The sequence below is a fragment of the Balaenoptera musculus genome, chromosome 20 (genome assembly GCF_009873245.2).
Source record: "Balaenoptera musculus isolate JJ_BM4_2016_0621 chromosome 20, mBalMus1.pri.v3, whole genome shotgun sequence".
In the NCBI taxonomy this organism is placed as follows: domain Eukaryota; kingdom Metazoa; phylum Chordata; class Mammalia; order Artiodactyla; family Balaenopteridae; genus Balaenoptera; species Balaenoptera musculus.
This window is the reverse complement of record NC_045804.1, coordinates 38,523,355-38,542,675: the sequence shown is the minus strand read 5'-3', so window position 1 is coordinate 38,542,675 and position 19,321 is coordinate 38,523,355. Positions and strand designations below refer to the sequence as shown.

The 19,321-nt window shown below is 42.0% G+C and overlaps 1 protein-coding gene across 1 annotated transcript in view; it reads left to right on the top strand.

Moving 5' to 3' along the window:
* HEATR6 (HEAT repeat containing 6) overlaps positions 1 to 17,638 on the top strand; it is a 44,209-nt gene extending 26,571 nt beyond the window's left edge. The window contains exons 12-20 of the mRNA XM_036835838.1: positions 2,828 to 3,183; positions 4,077 to 4,199; positions 4,749 to 4,835; positions 8,044 to 8,178; positions 8,995 to 9,117; positions 9,852 to 9,976; positions 10,637 to 10,733; positions 13,600 to 13,804; positions 15,479 to 17,638. Of these exons, the coding sequence (XP_036691733.1) occupies positions 2,828 to 3,183; positions 4,077 to 4,199; positions 4,749 to 4,835; positions 8,044 to 8,178; positions 8,995 to 9,117; positions 9,852 to 9,976; positions 10,637 to 10,733; positions 13,600 to 13,804; positions 15,479 to 16,050 (1,823 nt within the window). The 3' untranslated portion in view covers positions 16,051 to 17,638. The remainder of the gene's footprint in view (positions 1 to 2,827; positions 3,184 to 4,076; positions 4,200 to 4,748; positions 4,836 to 8,043; positions 8,179 to 8,994; positions 9,118 to 9,851; positions 9,977 to 10,636; positions 10,734 to 13,599; positions 13,805 to 15,478) is intronic.
* Positions 17,639 to 19,321: the final 1,683 nt, after the last annotated feature.

Sequence of the window (19,321 nt, the reverse complement as noted above, 5' to 3'; positions counted from 1 at the left end):
TTTGAGTTTATCTAGTATTGTTTTATGATTTGTGGTTACCATGAGGTTATTATATAACAACCTGGTATATAGCAGTCTATTTTAAGTTAATGGTTGCTAAGTTTGAGCACATTCTAAAAGCACTACATATTTACTCCCTACCCCCATGTTTTATGTTTTTGATGTCATCTTTAACATCTTTCTGTTTTGTGTATCTCTTAACTAATTATTGTAGATATATAGGATTTTACTAGTTTTGTCTTTTAACCTTCATAGTACCTATATAGGTGGTTGATCCACTACTGTTACTATATGTTTGCCTTTATAGTGAGATTTTTTTTCTTTCATAATTTTTATATTTCTACTTATAATTTTGTGTTTTTTGTTTAAAGAGGTCCCTTTAACATTTCTTGTTAGGTCAGTTTAGTGGTGATGAACTCCTTTAGTTTTTGCTTGTCTGGGAAACTCTTTATCTCTCCTTCAATTCTGAATGAGAGCCTTGCCAGAGGGAATATTCTTGGTTGTAAGGGTTTTTCTTCCTTTCAGTACTTTGAATATCTTGTGCCACTCCCTTCTGGTATGTAAAGTTTCTGCTGAAAAGTCAGCTGATCATCTTCTGGGGCTCCTCCATATGTAACTAGTTGTTTTTCTCTTGCTGCTTTTAAGATTCTCTATTTAACTTTTTTTTTTTTAAGTAAATTTATTTAGTTATTTAGTTATTTAGTTTTGGCTGTGTTGGGTCTTTGTTTCTGTGCGCGGGCTTTCTCTAGTTGCAGTGAGTGGGGGCTACCAGGGCTCAAACCCGTGTCCCTTGCATTGGCAGGCGGATTCTTAACCACTGTGCCACCAGGGAAGCCCTCTATTTAACTTTTGACTTTAATTATAATGTGTCTTGGTGTGGGTCTTTTGGGGTTCATCTTGTTTGGGACTTTTTGTTATTCCTGGACTTGGATGTATGTTTCCTTTGCCAGGTTTGGAAAGTTTTCAGCCATTATTTCTTCAAAGAGATTTTCTGTCCCTGTCCCTCTCTCTTCTCCTTCTGGGACCCCTATAATGTGAATGTTAGTACACTTGATGTTGTCACAGAAGTCCCTTAAACTATCCTTATTTTTCTTGTTTCTTTTTTCTTTTTGCTTTTCCATTTGGATGATTTTCATTAGCCTGTCTTCCAGATTGCTGATCTGTTCTTCTGTATCATCTAATCTGCATTTGGTTTGCTCTAGTGTATTTCTCATTTTTGTTATTTTATTCAGCTCTGATTGGTTCTTTTTTATATTTTCTGTCTCTTTGTAGAAATTCTCACTGTGTCCTTCCATTCTTCTCCTGAGTTCAGAGAGCATTTTTATGATCCTTAGTTTGAACGCTTTATCTGGAAGATTGATTGTCTCCATTTCATTTAGTTCTTTTTCTGAGGTTTTGTCCTGTTCTATCATTTGGGACATATTTGTCTCCTCATTTTGCCTAACCCTCTGTTTGTTTCTATGTATTAGGTAGATCATCTACATTTCTTGTTCTTGATAGAGTGGCTAAGTATAGAAGGTGTCCTGTGAGGCCCAGTAGTATGGTCCCCCCTGGTCACCAGAGCTAGGTGCTCCAGGAGTGTCTCCTGTGTGGGTTGCATGTGCCCTTTTGCTGTGGCTGGGCCATGCTTTCTGCAGGTGTGCTAGGGAGTAGGGTTGGTTCCCAGTGCAGCTGGCTGTAATTGGGGACTGCATTAGATTAGCACTAGCTGGGTCAAATCCGCAGGTGAACCCAGGGCAGGTTGAGTGATGCTAGTAAATTAGATGGAGAGAGTCAGAACTGGTGACCGCCTGGGAATTGCCTGGCAGTCCAGTGGTTAGGACTCAATGCTTTCACTGCTGTGGCCTGGGTTGGATCCCTGGTCAGGGAACTGAGATCCTGCAAGCTGTGTGGCGCAGGCAAAAAAAAAACAAAAAAAAACTGGTGCCTGCCAGTGCCTGGCCACCTAGGTAGAGAGGGAGACAAAGAAAAAAAATTTTTAAGTGGCACTCGCCAGCTCCTCAGTACCTCTTGGTGACACGCCTTAATATTAGTCAATGAATCTCCTTCACATATGATCAGGCACTTTTCAAACTGCTGTCTGTGTGCCAGGACCTGGAGTGAGTGAGTTTTTGTGCACAGCCTTTTAGAGTGGATTCTCAATTCTTTGCAGCCCTCTGGCTCTCTCTTGGATGTAAGCCCTGCTGGTTTCCAAAGCCAGGCATTATGGGGGTTCATCTTCCTGATGCATGTCCCCTGGGCTGGGGAGCCCAATGTGGGGTTCAGAGCCGACCTCTGAGGCTGTGAAATCCCTCCTGCCTGTGGTCCACAGCACTGGGGGTGTAGGTCCCTGCCAGACCGTGTCTCTGCCCCTCCTACTTGTCTCAGTGTGGCTTTTTTTTTCCTTTTATCCCTAGTTATGGAGAATCTTCTCTGCTAGTCTTTCAGTCATTCTCAGAGATAGTTGCTCTCTATGCAGTTGTAATTTTCCTGTCCCTGGGAGGAGAGAGCCCAACGTCTTCCTACTGTGCCATCTTGTCCTGCCTCCTCACTTTAGTCTTTTTGACTCTAGAGGAGTCTGTGGCCCTTTTTCTTTCTTTTATGATACTGATTTTGGAAGGGTCCAAGCCAGTTGTCTTACAGTATGTCGTATACTCTCAATTTGTTGGGTATTTTCTTTACAGTGTTAACTTACACTTCTGTCCCATAAACTGGAAGTTAGGTCTAGAGGTTTAATTAGATTCAGGTTAAACAAAGAAGCCATAATTCTTAATTGCCTGCAGGGATAGTTACGATCCTTATGGTAGCTGTTCCTGTGGTGATAGGTTCTTTTTGATTCCTTTGACAGATGTTAATGTTCGTGTGTCAAGTCTCACACTATTGGGGGCCATAGTGTCCACTCACGCACCTTTACCTGAAGTCCAGCTACTTTTACAACAGCCCTGTTCTTCTGGACTCAGCAATAGCAATTCAGCCACTCCTCACGTCAGTCCTCCTGATTGGTGGAAGAAAGCCCCTTCAGGACCCTTTCTGGAAGAAGCCGCAGTTAGCTCGCCAAAGGTGTCTTCAGAGCCCTGCTGGCTCATTCGACTTTGCATTTCCATTGTTGTTCTGCCCAAGGAAGATGCCTGTTCAGGTAGCGATGCTGCCTCCACAGGAGGAAGCACCTATGAGCCCTTCCCCTTGCGACTGGAGGCCCTACAGGTAGGAGGTTCCATTTCCTCATCTCTGAAATGGAAGTAATCATCCTTTCTTCATGGGGTGATTACTTCCTGAGGAGTAAGTCTGTGAAAATAAGGTCAAACCAAGCCGTGTGTCATTGGTGTTAGTGGGAGTTGTGTGTGAATTCACACTTCAGGTGTGAATGCTTTGTTTGTTGTTTTGTTTTGGGGGGGTAGGTGGGGGGGGGATTGGTTGTAAAATATCACATTCATCCCCTTTTGTTGCAAGCCATTTTAGTCACCTCTTGTATTATATGGCAGGTCAGTATAATAGATTATATAATAATTCTGAAAGAATTTGTAGAGTTAATCTTTGAGTTCTGCATCTGAAAGTTAAATAAATGTTTAATATTCTATAAACTTCTCTTTGGTCTTATATCTGCTTAGAGACAACAAAGTATTTGCTCCTTCAAAGGAAGAAAACCACCCTAGATTAAAGTATTTGTTTTTCTGTAATATTTTTAAAATATTAAAGTATTTGTTTTTTCTGTACACCCTAAAGTATTTGTTTTTTGGTGCTAGGGTCTGCTAATTATCTGGTTAATATTGAACATGTCCTTTAACCTCTTTAACCTTTAACTTTTTCAGTCTTAGTTTCTTCAGCTGAAATACTCAATAAATACCTACCAGTAGATAAATTGTTCCCAGGCTTAAGTGTGATAATATTGATAATCTAAATGAAACACATTTTGTAAATTATAAAGCACCATAAAATTTTATGATATACTTAATTGAAGATTATGGTTGTTCTTCATTTCATTAACATCAGATTTCAGCCCCTTGTTGAACGTGAGTGATTTCTGAAATATTGAAATACTTCTGGATATTGCAGTCCTGCATTCAGGTCTTGGGGTTAATCCCCTGTTTTCTTTGCAGGTGTTGGCTCATCTGGCAAGGGGCTACTTTTCAATGACTCAGGTCTACTTGATGGAGCTTGGAGAGGTGATTTGCAAGTGCCTGGGGGAGGCAGATCCGTCTGTCCAGCTTCATGGAGCAAAGGTAATTTTCACTAAAAGCCCTGTGCTTCAGGGAGCACAGCTTGGTGCTCTGTGGTGACCTAGATGGGTGGATGGGGGCGGTGGGAGGGGTATCCAGGAGGGGATATAGGTAGACATATAGATGATTTGCTTGGTTGTACAGTGGAAACTGACACAACATTGTACAGCAGCTATATCCCAATTTTAAAGAAGAAAAAAAAAGCTGTGTGCTTCTTTCTTCTCTTCCTTTTATGTTCTTCCCTCTGCTGCATGTCCATCAATTCTGAGTTTCTTTAGGAGGCTTCAGGTAGGGAAGTGATATCAGTACCTTCCTCTATTTTCAGCTCTACATGTAAACCCAAAGAATTGATTTGGTAATAAATTAACAATATATACTTGGTGATTTTGCTCCTGGAAAGAATGCCTCTGAGATAGGAGTTACTGAGAAAAGAAAGAAAATCAGTTGGAAATTACTTTTCCCCTTGATTTGAGGTTATCTCCAAACTGAAGTGGCTTTTTACCTCCATGGTTCTAATACTGATCTCTGATAATCTTTCTTTTATCTTGGCAGCTTCTGGAAGAACTGGGTACAGGCTTAATACAACAATATAAACCAGATTCTTCCATAGCACCTGATCAGAGAGTGCCAGTCACCTTGGTAAGTAAATGTATATTCATGGTTTTCTCTTTTCTTAGTGCTTCAGTCAGTTTTATTTTGAGGCTCAGTGATAAAGTGGTGTAGAGTATGGTTTTTTCCAATATCAGAAATTATGGTTTATAATCTAGGATGAATAGGTTTTATTTGCATTTCAGTTTATTTGCTGTTCAGTGTGTGGTAAGATTATGTGTAACATACAGCCAGCAATAGAAGAACCAGTTTTTGGGGAGTTTTTTTCCCCCACAAAACCTAGTTTGGTTACACAGTGTGCCCAAGAGACAGACTAGAATGGTGGGAAGAGCCCAAGATTTGGAATCAGAAGACATGGGATTAAACCACTTAATGAATATGTGGCTATGAACATAGTTTCCTTGTTGTAAAGAGGAGTAAAAATCCTTAACTCACTGGACTTTTGGAAGATTGAATGAGATGTGAAGACTCTGGCAAATAGTAGATGCTCAGTGAGTCTTAATTCCCTTAGCCCCTCCCTGCCAGGCCCCTCCCCCTTATTCCCATTCAGTTCTGTGGTCTGAGCTTGTGTGTGTTGCCCCACACTGTGCCAGTTATTCTTTGGAGGAGGAACATGTGAGCCCACAAAAAAAACCTTCTACTTAGAGCCAAAAACCAAATCAACTCAACATTAGGGATGTTTTCTCCCTCTGCCCTCCTCATCCTGCCTATTCTTTTTCTTTTCACAATTTCCATCACCCTAGATGGAATGCTAGAATTAAGAATGTCTAGCTCGGGCTTCCCTGGTGGCGCAATGGTTAAGAATCCGCCTGCTAATGCAGAGGACACGGGTTCGAGCCCTGGTCCGGGAAGATCCCACATGCCGCGGAGCAACTAAGCCCGTGCACCACAACTACTGAAGCCCACGCGCCTAGAGCCCGTGCTCCGCAACAAGAGAAGCCACCACGAGACACCCTCGCTCGCCACAACTAGAGAAAGCCCGTGCGCAGCAATGAAGACGCGATGCAGCCAAAAATAAATAAATTTCAAGAAAAGAATGTCTAGCTCTAGTCCCTTCCCTAGACTGCCACTAAAACTGAAATGTCACTGTTTGCAGGGAGTTGAGTTGCGCTTTGCTATCAGACAGACCTGGGTTTAATCCAGACTTCTCCCCTTGTTCCAAGTGACTTTGAGCAAGACTCTTAACTGTTCGCACTTAAGTGTTGTTTCATATGTAAAGAAGGGATATACTTTCTGTATTACTAATCTGTTGAGTGATAAATTATCCTAAACACTTTGCAGCTTAAAACCATATCCTACATTTATTCTCTCACATAGTTTCTGTGGACCAGGAATTGAGGGCAGCTTACCTGATGGTTCTGGCTCAGGTCTCATGAGGCTGCAGCCAGGATGCTGGCAGGGACTGCAGTCAGCCAAATTTGATGGGCGTTGGAGGAGCTCCTTCCAAGGTGGCCCGATCACTTGCATACCTTGCAAGGTAGCGCTGGCTGATGGCAGATCTCACTCAGTTCCTTCCCATGAGGACCTCTCCAGAGGGCTGCGCGAGTGTTCTCCTGACAAGGCAGCCGGTCTCCCTTCTAGCAAATGAATCGAGAGTGAGCAAAACAGAGCTGTCGGATTTTTATAACCTAGTTTCGGAAGTTCTGCACTGTCATTCCCACAATACCCCATTAGCTACACAGGTCAGCCTTAGTCAGTGTGGGAGGGGATGGCCTTCTGAACATTAGGAGGTGAGATTCATTGTCGGCCATGTTGGAGGCTGGCAACCACACCTGTCCACATTCTTCTGGTTTGGGGCAGGAGGACCCAGATTGGGTGTCCAGGAGCTAGGATTGTGGGGTGAAAGAATTGGTGTGTGAGTGCATGGCAAAACTGAGGACTAAGTCCATGGGGCAGGAAATGGAGACACCAAAACCCCAGACAGATTTGCACATGGGGCATGAAATCCCAGGGTTTTTATAAAGCATGGAAAGGAGACGGTTAAAGGTACTCTGCAGATGCCTACCTTGAGGGGCATTGAAGTGAGAAAATTCTTCAAAGTGCTGAAAACAGAGCCTGTTGTTCAATTTAAGAATCTCCACTGTGCACCCGGCACTGTCCTAGGGACTTTACACACAGTCTTACATTTTATTATCACACAAACTCTGCCAAGTAATCTCTTTGTCCTGTTTTACTGAAGAGGAACCAAAGCTTAGACCGGTTCAGTGACTTGCCTGAGGCTGCAGAGACAGGAAGCAGAAGCTGAAGGGCTAACTCCACCCCAGCTCCTCCTCTGGATCCCGTGCTTCTTGTACTCGGGCACATGGCCTCTGGGCTGCTCGGGGCCCCCGACCCTTGTGCCCTCGAGGTTTGAAAGAGCCCTGGCTGGGTGTCATTTTTTTTTTTTTTAAACAAATTAGATTTTTTTTTTTTTTTAAAGATCAAATTTATAGAGAGAATGTTTTGCTTATCTCTTTTAAATTTTATTTATTTATTTATTTATGGCTGTGTTGGGTCTTCGTTTCTGTGCGAGGGCTTTCTCCAGTTGTGGCAAGTGGGGGCCACTCTTCATCGCGGTGCGCGGGCCTCTCACCATCGCGGCCTCTCCTGCTGCGGAGCACAGGCTCCAGGCGCGCAGGCTCAGCAATTGTGGCTCACGGGCCCAGCTGCTCCGCAGCATGTGGGATCTTCCGGGACCAGGGCTCGAACCCGTGTCCCCTGCAGTGGCAGGCGGATTCTCAACCACTGCACCACCAGGGAAGCCCTGGCTGGGTGTCATTTGATCTGATTCTCGACCAGCTCTGCTGCCCACTAACGTTATCTCTCTCTGCCTCAGTTTCCTGGTGTGAAAATGGAGATAAGGATATATTCTTCATTTAGTTGGTCTGAAGATTAAAATGAGTTGATATGTGTAAAACACTTAGAACAATGCCTGGCGTGTGGGAAGCTCTCTGAAAAACAGCTGCTGCTGCTGTTATTGTTATCCTCATCCTCATCTTCCTCCCCATTATTATCATCACTATTGCTGCCTTACTGTAGCAGACTGTAGTTTCCTAATGGATGAAATGGAAGCATTTAATTAGTTGTTTTCTAAAGTTCCTTTCATTGCTGTGGAAGAAGTACTAGTAAAAGTATTTACAGTAAGCTACTACTTTAAGGAAAAACTTTTCATCACTGTGGTTACTCGTGGTGGTCTTAGCGTCGAGCTGGTCCCACTGTTGTCTCTTGGGCTGCAGTTGTAACCGTGCCTCTGTTCCAGGTGGTGATGTTCTGGACTGCGATGCTGAACGGTCCTTTACCCAGAGCCCTGCAGAATTCAGAGCATCCGACTCTGCAGGCGAGCGCCTGTGATGCCCTGTCTTCCATCTTGCCGGAAGCCTTCAGCAATCTGCTGGTAACCTTAGCGGTGTTTTATCATCTTTAATTTGTGACGCTGAGCATGAGAGCTTGAGTTTGATTTTGACTGTTTTTCATTTTGCACCAGTATTCAACATTATCTCTGAGGAAAAGGTGCATGTTCTACTTGAGTGTAGGGTGAGGGCAGTGGGGAGTAGCACTGACGTCTTAATGTCTCAGAGGAGCTTTTACTCCCTGTGCTTAGAAGGCGGGGGGAGAGAAGTGAAAGTAGCAGAGGCTTTGAAGTCAGATTTCAGAAAGATTTCAAATCCAAAAGTTAGAAAATCCCAGCTCTTTGGATTTAAATCCTGGCTGGTTTAAATCTCAGCTCTTCTACCTTCTAGCTCTTTGGTTATCTTAACTTCTCTAAAAATTAGTTTTATCACCTATAAAATGTAAATGATGTGAGTAATAACGTGAAGCATGTAAGAACGCCTAGCTTGGTGCCCAACACACATAGTGTTCAGACTGCTACTTCCTTTAATCCTTAATGGCATTTGCATCCATTCTTATTTATGTAAATTAGTTTTTATAAGGAAGGCAGCTTGACTAAAGTAGGAGAATAAAATGACCTGACTCACGATGGTGGAGGTTAAACACACGATGCTGTGTGTACCCCTGCCCCGAGTGGGTACTCAGTTGATAACTGGATCTGAGTTGAACCTTTGTTCTCTGTCAGGTTAGCCTCAAGGGCTCAGTTGTGGTCAACTCCTGAATGTGGATTCAACACAGGTGTGTCACAGTCACTTGTCGAAGGCATCGGCTCATGGCTGTTTCATTCGCACTTTTCCTTGGCCAACCTTTCTCATTGCAGGGTGACAGGCAGATCCTGTGCATCACCATGCTGCTGGGGCTGAACGACAGCAAGAACCGTTTAGTGAAAGCTGCGACCTCTCGGGCCCTTGGGGTCTACGTGCTTTTTCCTTGTCTCAGACAGGTCAGAGTGAGCCCGTGTAGCTCCACTGTGCCTCTTTACAGTCCATTTTCTTACTCTCTTTGGTGGATATAGAGCTCCTGAGTTGGACAGTAAAGGAAATTAAATTGCTTTGTAATCTGGTTTCCTTAATTGCTACTAAAATATGCTACTGCCTGTAGTTCATTTGTTTTTAACGATTTTGTCCACTGGCCAGGACCCTCGAACAGTAAATGTTTAAATCAGTGGATAATTGGAAAAAATGAAATGGGACATTACCGTACGATACTAATAATTTAGAAAGCTAATAGAGTTTTTACTAAGAAGGAAATAAATTTCTCCTTCACTCTTACTTGTGACCTTTATCTCTCTGAGAAGTGTGTAAGTGAACAGGATGTGTTTTGGAAATGTGTTTCATTGTCCACATCTCTTCCTGAGGAGGAAATCAAGCCAAGCTCAGGATTCATAGGCAGTTGTCGCAGGCCGAGTTATAAGATGTTCACAAGAGCAAAATCTATAGGCTCCTTGGGTGTGCATGGCACATACCAGAATTGTGGGAGACCTTCCCCTGGGATTTTAATGAGTGTCCAAATTGTAATATAGAAGAAGAGTAAATAGATTGAGTAAAGGAATTTTGATTTCCAAATAAAGATTTGTGGTAAAGGCTTACAGCTTTATCTGCAAATAAATTTGAGATTTCAAGGTAGCAGTGTGAACTCCTAAAGTGACTACAGTGTTTTGTTTTGTTTATCTTACAGGATGTCATATTTGTTGCAGACACAGCAAATGCAATATTGATGTCACTTCAAGACAAGTCTCTCAATGTCCGGGCCAAAGCAGCCTGGTCCCTAGGCAACCTGACAGACACTCTGATTGTCAACATGTGGGTGACTCAGCTCATTTCTCCTGGGTGACTTCCAAGCCTAAGGTCCCAAGAGGATATCTTTGAGCCCTATTATAAAACCAAAACCTTAGTAATGGTTGCCCTACTTTTTAAATATTGTATTTGTATTTTTTTAAGTAATATATTCACAGGTTAAAAAAAGAATTCAAACAGTACAAAGGGGTATGCAGTATAAAGCCTTTCTCCTACCTTAATCCCCTAGTTTCCCTCCCCAGAGGCGACTGCTTTATTCATACACAAGTGTCTTGCTTTTTGTCATTTAACTCTAACATATAACATGTATAAGCATTCTCCTGACTTCTACTGACTTTTTATAAATTGGTATTATTACACAGTCATCACTATGTGATGATTATGTCACCATTACCCTGTAAGTGAACATTCATGTTATTTTAGGCTTTTATATGCATTGAACATTTTCGTGCATGAAACCTCTCCATTTTGAGATATTCTTTTTGGTTACATCCAAAAGAATGTGGACCTACTAGGTCAAAAGGTATAAACTGTAAGTTCTTGGTATAATCTGAACAGATTTTTGGAGCTGTTTTTATAGTTATACTGAATGAATATAATTTGTACATGTCTATATTTAACTGGGCTTTACCTTTTAACATGTTTTGCCTGCTTTGGGTGGGACAGGGAAACACCAGACCCAAGTTTCCAGGAAGAGTTCTCTGGCCTCCTGCTCTTGAAGATGCTGCGATCAGCTATAGAGGCATCCAAGGATAAAGACAAGGTAGACTGACAGCAAAACCTAATATTCTTCAGTTAGATACTTCGTGTATTATAGTTTTATCCCACCAAATTTATCCCTGTTCAGAGGAGATTGAGGGTGTACTCAGGGTATATAGTGTACACGCCACACTTGTACAGTTTCTTTCCTGTCTCATGAAAAATATCAGTACCATTTATTTTATTTTATTTTTTAAATTTATTTATTTTATTTATTTATTTTACTTATTTGTTTTTGGCTGCGTTGGGTGTTTGTTGCTGCGCACGGGCTTTCGCTAGTTGCGGTGAGCGGGGGCTACTCTTTGTTGCAGTGCGTGGGCTTCTCATTGCAGTGGCTTCTCTTGTTGCAGAGCACGGGCTCTAGGTGCACAGGCTTCAGTAGTTGTGGCTCGCGGGCTCTAGAGCGCAGGCTCAGTAGTTGTGGCACACGGGCTTAGTTGCTTCACGACTTGTGGGATCTTCCCGGACTAGGGCTCGAACCTGTGTCCCCTGCCTTGGCAGGCAGATTCTTAACCACTGCGCCAGCAGGGAAGCCCGTCAGTGCCATTTGTAAGACTGCTCCATGATATGTCCATGTAGCTGGTTTTTTCCAAAAATCTTTAAGTAGAATAGACAAGTCAGAAAGATGAGCAGCTTGGCTTTGAACATTCCCTGTTACACTATTAAGTTTTTAAAATGTAGACCTAAGCTTTAGGGCCAGGCAGACATGGTTCAAATCCTGGCTTGCTGGTTACTAGCTGAGTGACCTTTGGTGCATTATTTAACTTCTACGAAGGTGAATTTCTTCTGTAACATGGAAGTTGTTACATATACCTCATTGGATTCCAAGATGCCTTTTTTTTTTCTTAACACCTTTATTGGAGTATAATTGCTTTACAGTGGTGTGCTAATTTCTGCTGTATAACAAAGTGAGTCAGCTATACATATACACTTATCCCCATTTCTCCTCCCTCTTGCGTCTCCCTCCCGCCCTCCCTATCCCACCCCTCTAGGTGGACACAAAGCACTGAGCTGATCTCCCTGTGCTATGCGGCTGCTTCCCACTAGCTATCTGTTTTACATTTGGTAGTGTATATATGTCCATGCCACTCTCTCACTTCGTCCCAGCTTACCCTTCCCCCTCCCTATGTCCTCAAGTCCATTCTCTACATCTGCATCTTTATTCCTGTCCTGCCTCTAGGTTCTTCAGAACCTTTTTTTTTAGATTCCATGTATATGTGTTAGCATATAGTATATGTTTTTCTCTTTCTGACTTACTTCACTCTGTATGACAGTCTCTGGGTCCATCCACCTCACTGCAAATAGCTCAGTTTCATTTCTTTTTATGGCTGAGTAATATTCCATTGTATATATGTGTCACATCTCCTTTATCCATTCATCTGTCGATGGACACTTAGGTTGCTTCCATGTCCTGGCTATTGTAAATAGAGCTGCAATGAACATTTTGGTACATGACTCTTTTTGAATTATGGTTTTCTCAGGGTATATGCCCAGTAGTGGGATTGCTGGGTCATATGGTAGTTCTGTTTTTAGTATTTTAAGGAACCTCCATACAGTTCTCCATAGTGGCTGTATCAATTTACATTCCCACCAACAGTGCAAGAAGGTTCCCTTTTCTCCACACCCTCTCCAACATTTATTGTTTGTAGATTTTTTGATGATGGCCATTCTGACCGGTGTGAGGTGATACCTCATTGTAGTTTTGATTTGCATTTCTCTAATGATTAGTGATGTTGAGCATCCTTTCATGTGTTTATTGGCAATCTGTATATCTTCTTTGGAGAAATGTCTGTTTAGGTCTTCTGCCCATTTTTAGATTGGGTTGTTTGTTTTTTTAATATTGAGCTGCATGAGCTGCTTGTATATTTTGGAGATTAATCCTTTGTCAGTTGCTTCGTTTGCAAATATTTTCTCCCATTCTGAGGGTTGTCTTTTCGTCTTGTTGATGGTTTCCTTTGCTGTGCAAAAGCTTTGAAGTTTCATTAGGTCCCATTTGTTTATTTTTGTTTTTATTTCCATTACTCTAGGAGGTGGGTCAAAAAGGATCTTGCTGGGATTTATGTCAGAGAGTGTTCTTCCTATGTTTTCCTCTAAGAGTTTTATAGTGTCCGGTCTTACACTTAGGTCTCTAATCCATTTTGAGTTTATTTTTGTGTATGGTGTTAGGGAGTGTTCTAATTTCATTCTTTTACATGTAGCTGTCCAGTTTTCCCAGCACCACTTATTGAAGAGGCTGTCTTTTCTCCATTGTATATTCTTGCCTCCTTTATCAAAGATAAGGTGACCATATGTGCTTGGGTTTATCTCTGGGCTTTCTATCCTGTTCCATTGACAAGATGCCTTTTTTTAATAGCACCTAGCATAGTACCTGACTGATAGCAAGTGCTTAATTTAGTACAGTGGTTCTGGGAAGCCCTACATCAGGCTAATTTAGTCAGAATTGGTTTTTAAAAAAGAAAGCTTCCCAGATGATTCTAGTATGCTGCAAAGGTTGAGACTCTAGTCTAGCAGAAAAGTATTGACTGGAATTATGAAACCTAGCTTTTCCTCCAAGCCTTGCTGCAAACCCCCAGTGTCCTGTTGCCCCTGGGCCTTGCACACCATCTCTATACAACAAGGAAAATGGACCTCTCTGAAGTCCAGTCTAACATTAAAAAAATCAGGGCAAGGAGCTCTGCAGAACCTCACCTCTCTGATGGCTCAGGACGTTAACCACACAAGACCTTGCCGAGTTCTAAGAACTTGCGCCTTTACAGGCTGCATTTTTCATTATCTCTCTTGCTTTAAGATGTCTTGGGCCTCCTGGGTTTTTTAAGTGGAAATTATACTTTCTGACACATGTCTTTAGCATGTTTTACGTTTGATTCTAGGTAAAAAGCAATGCAGTCCGGGCCCTTGGTAATTTGCTTCATTTTCTGCAACCATCTCATATAGAAAAACCCAGATTTGCTGAAATCATTGAGGAGGCTATCCAGGCCCTAATTTCTACTGTTCTAATTGAGGCTGCCATGAAAGTCCGATGGAATGCTTGTTACGCAATGGGAAATGTATTTAAAAATTCTGCTCTTCCCTTAGGTAAGATCATCTCCCTCTTCTCTCTGGTGGAGGGCCTCTTTGGACAGCACACACCAGTGTGCATTGTTATTAAAGCCACAGTACTATTCATAATGTTTTAAAAAATGGAAACATACTGAACACCCCAGTTTAGGGGAAAGGTGAGATAAATCATGGTATATATATTCAGAGAGATACTTTGTTGCCACTTAAAATTAGGTTTACAAAAAGTTTTTGGTAATCTGGGAAAATACTTCTGATGTTAAGCAAATTAAAACAGGATATGAAAATTGTTTCTACAGTACGATCTCAATAAATGGGTAGAAAAAAGACTGAAAAGAAATTAGTCTAATTATTAACAGTGGTTGCCTCTGAATGGGATGATGAGTAGGATTTTATCTGCTTTCATTTTCTAAGTTTTTTACAGTGAGCATCTATCGTTTTAACAATCAGGAAAATAGTAAAGGGGAAAACAGACCTGGGAGAAAGAGAGTATAAATGGGAAATTCCGTATGTGCCCTTGGTACTGAAGTGGAATGCTGCCTAGGGATCTGCCTCTGAGTAATGACATGCTGTGCACCTTGATAGATCATCAGTGGCTGACAGCTGCTTGGGTGTCTGGATCGCAGCCTCCAAATCCCAGTCGCTTGAATTGCCAGCATTTACCTTACATATTTGTCTCAGTGACAAGATTTGAAACATAAGTGTGTGTTCCTGGAGAGGTGAAGCCATTCTGGACCAGCAGAGCCTGCATCAGGTTAGGGAAATCTGGCTCTGCTCCCCTTTACTGCCAAGAGCGTCCAGGCGGACCAGTCAGCCGGGAGCCAGTGGAGATGTAGCCTCGTGGCTTTTTCCACTGAGGAAACAGCCTGAAGTAACCTTTGGGGTTGGAGCTCACGGAAGCTGGGTATCTGCTGCCTGTCTTCAGAGACATCAGAGAGGTTGGGAAGGGCTGGGAGCATTAGGGAAGCTGCCTTCTACTCTGCTGCCCACCTTGAGGACTGAGAACTCCCGAAATGGAGTAAGTGGTAACTGACGAGGAATAAAACTGGCCGATTTCCTGGGGCCAACAGGAAGCGAGAGGAGCCAGGAATCTAGGCATCATCTTCTCAATATTAGAAAATTGAGCCTTCAGTTAATCTGAGTCCTCTGTTCCCCAGTCACTGCCTAGACAGTATTTTCTTTTTCTTTGCAATAAAATGCATGACTTGCTTCGTCCAGAGCAGGGTCTAGATGCTAATCTGGGTGGTGAAATGGCCTTTTGCCAGCATGAGCAGGGCTGGGCGTACAGTTGTGCACTTTGCGCACTGCTCAGAAGCACCCAGCCGAGAGGACAGGTGGGGCTGCAGTTCAGTCCCTGCTCCTCCCACCAAGCCTTACCCCCTCAGACGAGCGTCTTCCCAGAGAAGGAGCCTCTTTCTAAGTCACCAAAGTTCCTATTCAGGGTAGCAGAGGTCCTGAGCACATGTCATGCTCATCTAGGGAAAAGGAGAGCTTTGGGAGCCGGTACTTGGCCACTTACCTAGGATCCCAGTCACTCACCACCCCGATCTTGTAGGGTCATTGTGAGAATTAAATGAAAACATAAAATGACCAACTTGAGCACTAGTGTATGTGCTTCCTTCTACCCCTCTCCCTCTCACCCCACTTATTCTTAAACCTTCATTTGCTTTAATGACTATGGATTCTTTCTAGGAACAGCCCTGTGGACCTCCCAGGCCTACAATGCCCTGACATCAGTTGTGACGTCATGTAAGAACTTCAAAGTGCGCATCAGATCTGCCGCTGCCCTTTCCGTCCCGGGCAAGAGAGAGCACTATGGGTCTGTTGACCAGTACGCTCAGATCTGGAATGCATTGGTCACTGCCTTACAGAAGAGCGAAGACACCACAGACTTTTTGGAATTCAAGTACTGTGCTAGCCTACGGACCCAAATCTGCCAGGCGCTGATTCACCTCTTGAGCTTGGCCAGCGCCTCAGACCTGTCCTGCATCAAAGAAACCCTTGAATTGAACGGGGACATGGTCCAGTCCTATATCCTACAGTTTTTAAAATCAGGAACAGAGAGAGATGACACTGGAGCACCCCACAGCCCGCAGGAAAGAGACCAGATGGTCAAAACAGCCCTGGAGCACATAAGCAGTGTCCAGGCACTGGCTGGCGACACATCCAAAAGGGCCATCATGGGCTTTTTAGAAGATATCCTGACCGTTTATTTCGACCCATCTGGATCACAAGTAGCACTCTTAGGATTAACAAATCGGTGAATATTTTACCGGACCTTCCAGGTGTCAAGTGATGACAGGAAGACCTGAGCTTGAGCATCAGATGTGTGGGATTTACTCTTCGGGGCAGAAACAGTCCTTTCACTATTTATTTAGATTGAGTTAGCAGCTATTTAAATTTTTCTCAAAGGGCTCAGCCACTTTAGAGAGTGGTTTCACTGTGTTGGCCGTGGCCATGGTTGTTGGAACCTCTGACCTGTGCACGCGGGCGCCAAGGAGTTGGGTTGTCGTGTGGGCTGAGCAGACTGGGGGGTTGTAAAGAGTGTTTAGTCTCAGAAGAGTATTTTAAAAAAAGCAAAAGGATTTAGGAGTTAGAATGTTGTATATTGTGTCTCTGGGAATTGTTTTTCTTTTATAATAAACTGATGTAAAGCAGTGTGCCCATAATCTACCATTTTTATCAAGTTGCCTTTATAGAAAGCTGCGAGCAGAGCTGCTGTTCAGCCAGTTCGTTCTGGTACAGCTGCATCAGTTGCTAAAATACTGAGACGGTTCCTCACAGGTTAATAAATAGCGGTTGCACTGAGCTCCCCAAGTGGCAACCCTGGAAGCCCCCTCCACGCCTTCCCTCAAGCCTGTAAAGAGTGAACTGGCACGCAAGGGCCTCTGGCCTAGGCCCATGTCCATTTCACCCTGGCCGTAACATCAGCTTCTATCTGAATTTCCTAATGCCCTTTAGGAGAATATGGTCCCATATGCTAAATTTATGGTGGTTTTGCCACTTTTGGATTTGTGCCTTAAAAAAGGATTATTTGTTTAATTTAGATGATTACAAAGAAAGGTTTTTAAGTTATACTTTGATAATGCCCAAGTAGTTATAAAAAGTAGTTTCTCACTGAAAAATTATTGACATTTAAATTTTGCGTACATCTCTTGACCACCAACAATTTATTGGAAATGATTTCAGTCAGGAATTTAGAGATACATAATAAAAGATTCCACACTTATACTTGATATGGGATAAATAAGAATCAAGATACATAGAGTGGGTTTTGGCAATATATTATTTAACTATGGTTATTTAGTTTAAAATACATATTTCACAGCATACCTATGTCCTCAGTTTTTCTTCTTTGCCCTTAAGTTACTCTTCTCCCTCTGTGCTGCTGTATGTTCAGAAAATACTGTTTAGGCAAAGACTAGGGGACACAGTGCTCAGATAGCTGAAGGCTCACTTTTCTGTTGGTAGAGTACAAGTTTCCAAAGAATGAGACGGCCAGCACAGTAAAAACTACCATATAGAACATTCTTTAGACTTGTTTTTCTTTGGAGATGATTCTGGACACGATTTTTTATAGAGGCCATGGAACTGAGTTGAACCTGTACTGACCCTGCAATGAATCTTAGGACTTCCTTCTCTTGAAGGAATAAATTCTTAGTAGCAGCTTATTTGCTTGTTGTTTTCATGAAAGTAAAAATGTGGCATATGTAACTTATTCCTGGTTCTTTGGGCTTTCACTGGTGGGTTCCTTGACAAAATATCTGTGAAGTGACTTTGAATGGTTTTACTTGATGATTCACTCTTATCCTTTGCTTATCTTGAATAAAATCTAATTTTTTTCTTTCTAAACCTTTTGCTTCCGTTAAGGTGTCCAGGTTTCTGAAAACAGATGTTAATATTCGTATGCAGGGAAAAAGCAAGGGTAAGCACTTATAGAAATTCCATAATGCAGGGTGTGGGCTTCCGTCCCAATGGGATGCTGATTCTCTTCTCCCTGTGGCTTTGTGGGTGTACACCTGGGCCAGGGGCTCCTCTCAGACACCTGGGCTGGGGCCTCAGTAAAGCTGCCATCATGAAAGGAAGCCACTCAGAGCATAAAGGGCCAGAACTTATTTGATGCAGAAACAGTGGGAAGTCTGGCTCTGATACAGAATTCTAATTCAGAATGCCAAATTCTGAACTTTCTTTTGATATTTAAAAGAAAAATTTGGAGGAGTCAGCTTGGCACAGATGTCTAGAGCCTTTATTCATTGAAGTGACAGCATTAGGAAACATCACTTACATTCGAACCTTTCCTGTGAAACCCGCTAATTCCTGCCCACTTCTAGAACCCGAGGAAGACGCACACTGTAACCTCTTTTGTAGATTAGTTAATGGTAGAACCAGTGCCCTAAGGTGATTAGAGGGTAGACAGAAACCTCCTATAGAACACCAGGGCAGCAACTTCCCTGATTTTGATATTTGTATGTGAATCCAGGCGAGGAGCAGAACCTCACCAATCTAAGAGCTAAGTGAGTTCTAGTTACTCCGGTTCATTCGGCCTTCACCTCGTGAATATAGTGCAGCCTCTCTGGGGACATAATTCTAAACAGGAGCAGCTGTGTCAATGGAAAAAGCCCTTCCTTGAGAATTATTGCTCTGCAGTCTATTCTATGACCTACTAGGATTGACTCTAGGAACACAGGTATTTTTTAAATTTAGAAGTTCTGTTAACAAAATGTTATCACATTGATAGGTCAAATAAGAAAACTCATAAAAATGGTCATTTTTATGGATACTGAAAGAGCACTTGATAAAACTCAATGTCCTTTTCTGATCAAAAACCCTTTTAAAAAATAAAGAATAAAAAAAGATGCTTCGTTAACATCATAAAATATTTCTATCTTGATGGTGACTTCGCTAAAAAAGTCACAACCAAGACAAGCAAGCCTGTCATCGCCACGGTTACCTAACATTGTGTAAGATTTGATGGTCAGTGTGATTAAATAAACCAAAAGTAGAATTTTCCAAGTTTTTTCAAAGAGAGGTTCCAAATTATCTTTATTTGTAAAACACCAGTCTGAGGGACAGAATTCACAAATAATTATTTGTAGAAGATCAACTCAGAAAATAATAGAATAAAAGTTCTGTAAGGTAGCTGGTTACAAAGTAAATATGCCAAAATCAATAGCTCCTCTACATATCAACAATAACCAATAAGATTTTTTTATGTTAGAAAAAGATCCCATCACAATAATAATAAAAAGAATAACATACCCAGGAATAAATCTAACCAAAGCCTATGCAAGGAGTTTGTGAAAAAAATTTTAAAAATTTTTTGAAGATCATTGAAGATGACATTAAAAAAAAAAACCAGAAGATATACCATGTTCCTAGATAGAAGGACCCTTTATTATAAAAAGACCATGTCTCTCTGAATCTATAAATTTAGCTTAAGTCCTATCAAAATCAAAAAACATATTTTTAATGGCAAAATGATTTCAAAGTTCATCTGGAAAAATGAATGTAAAAATTCAAGGATTAGGCTTCTAG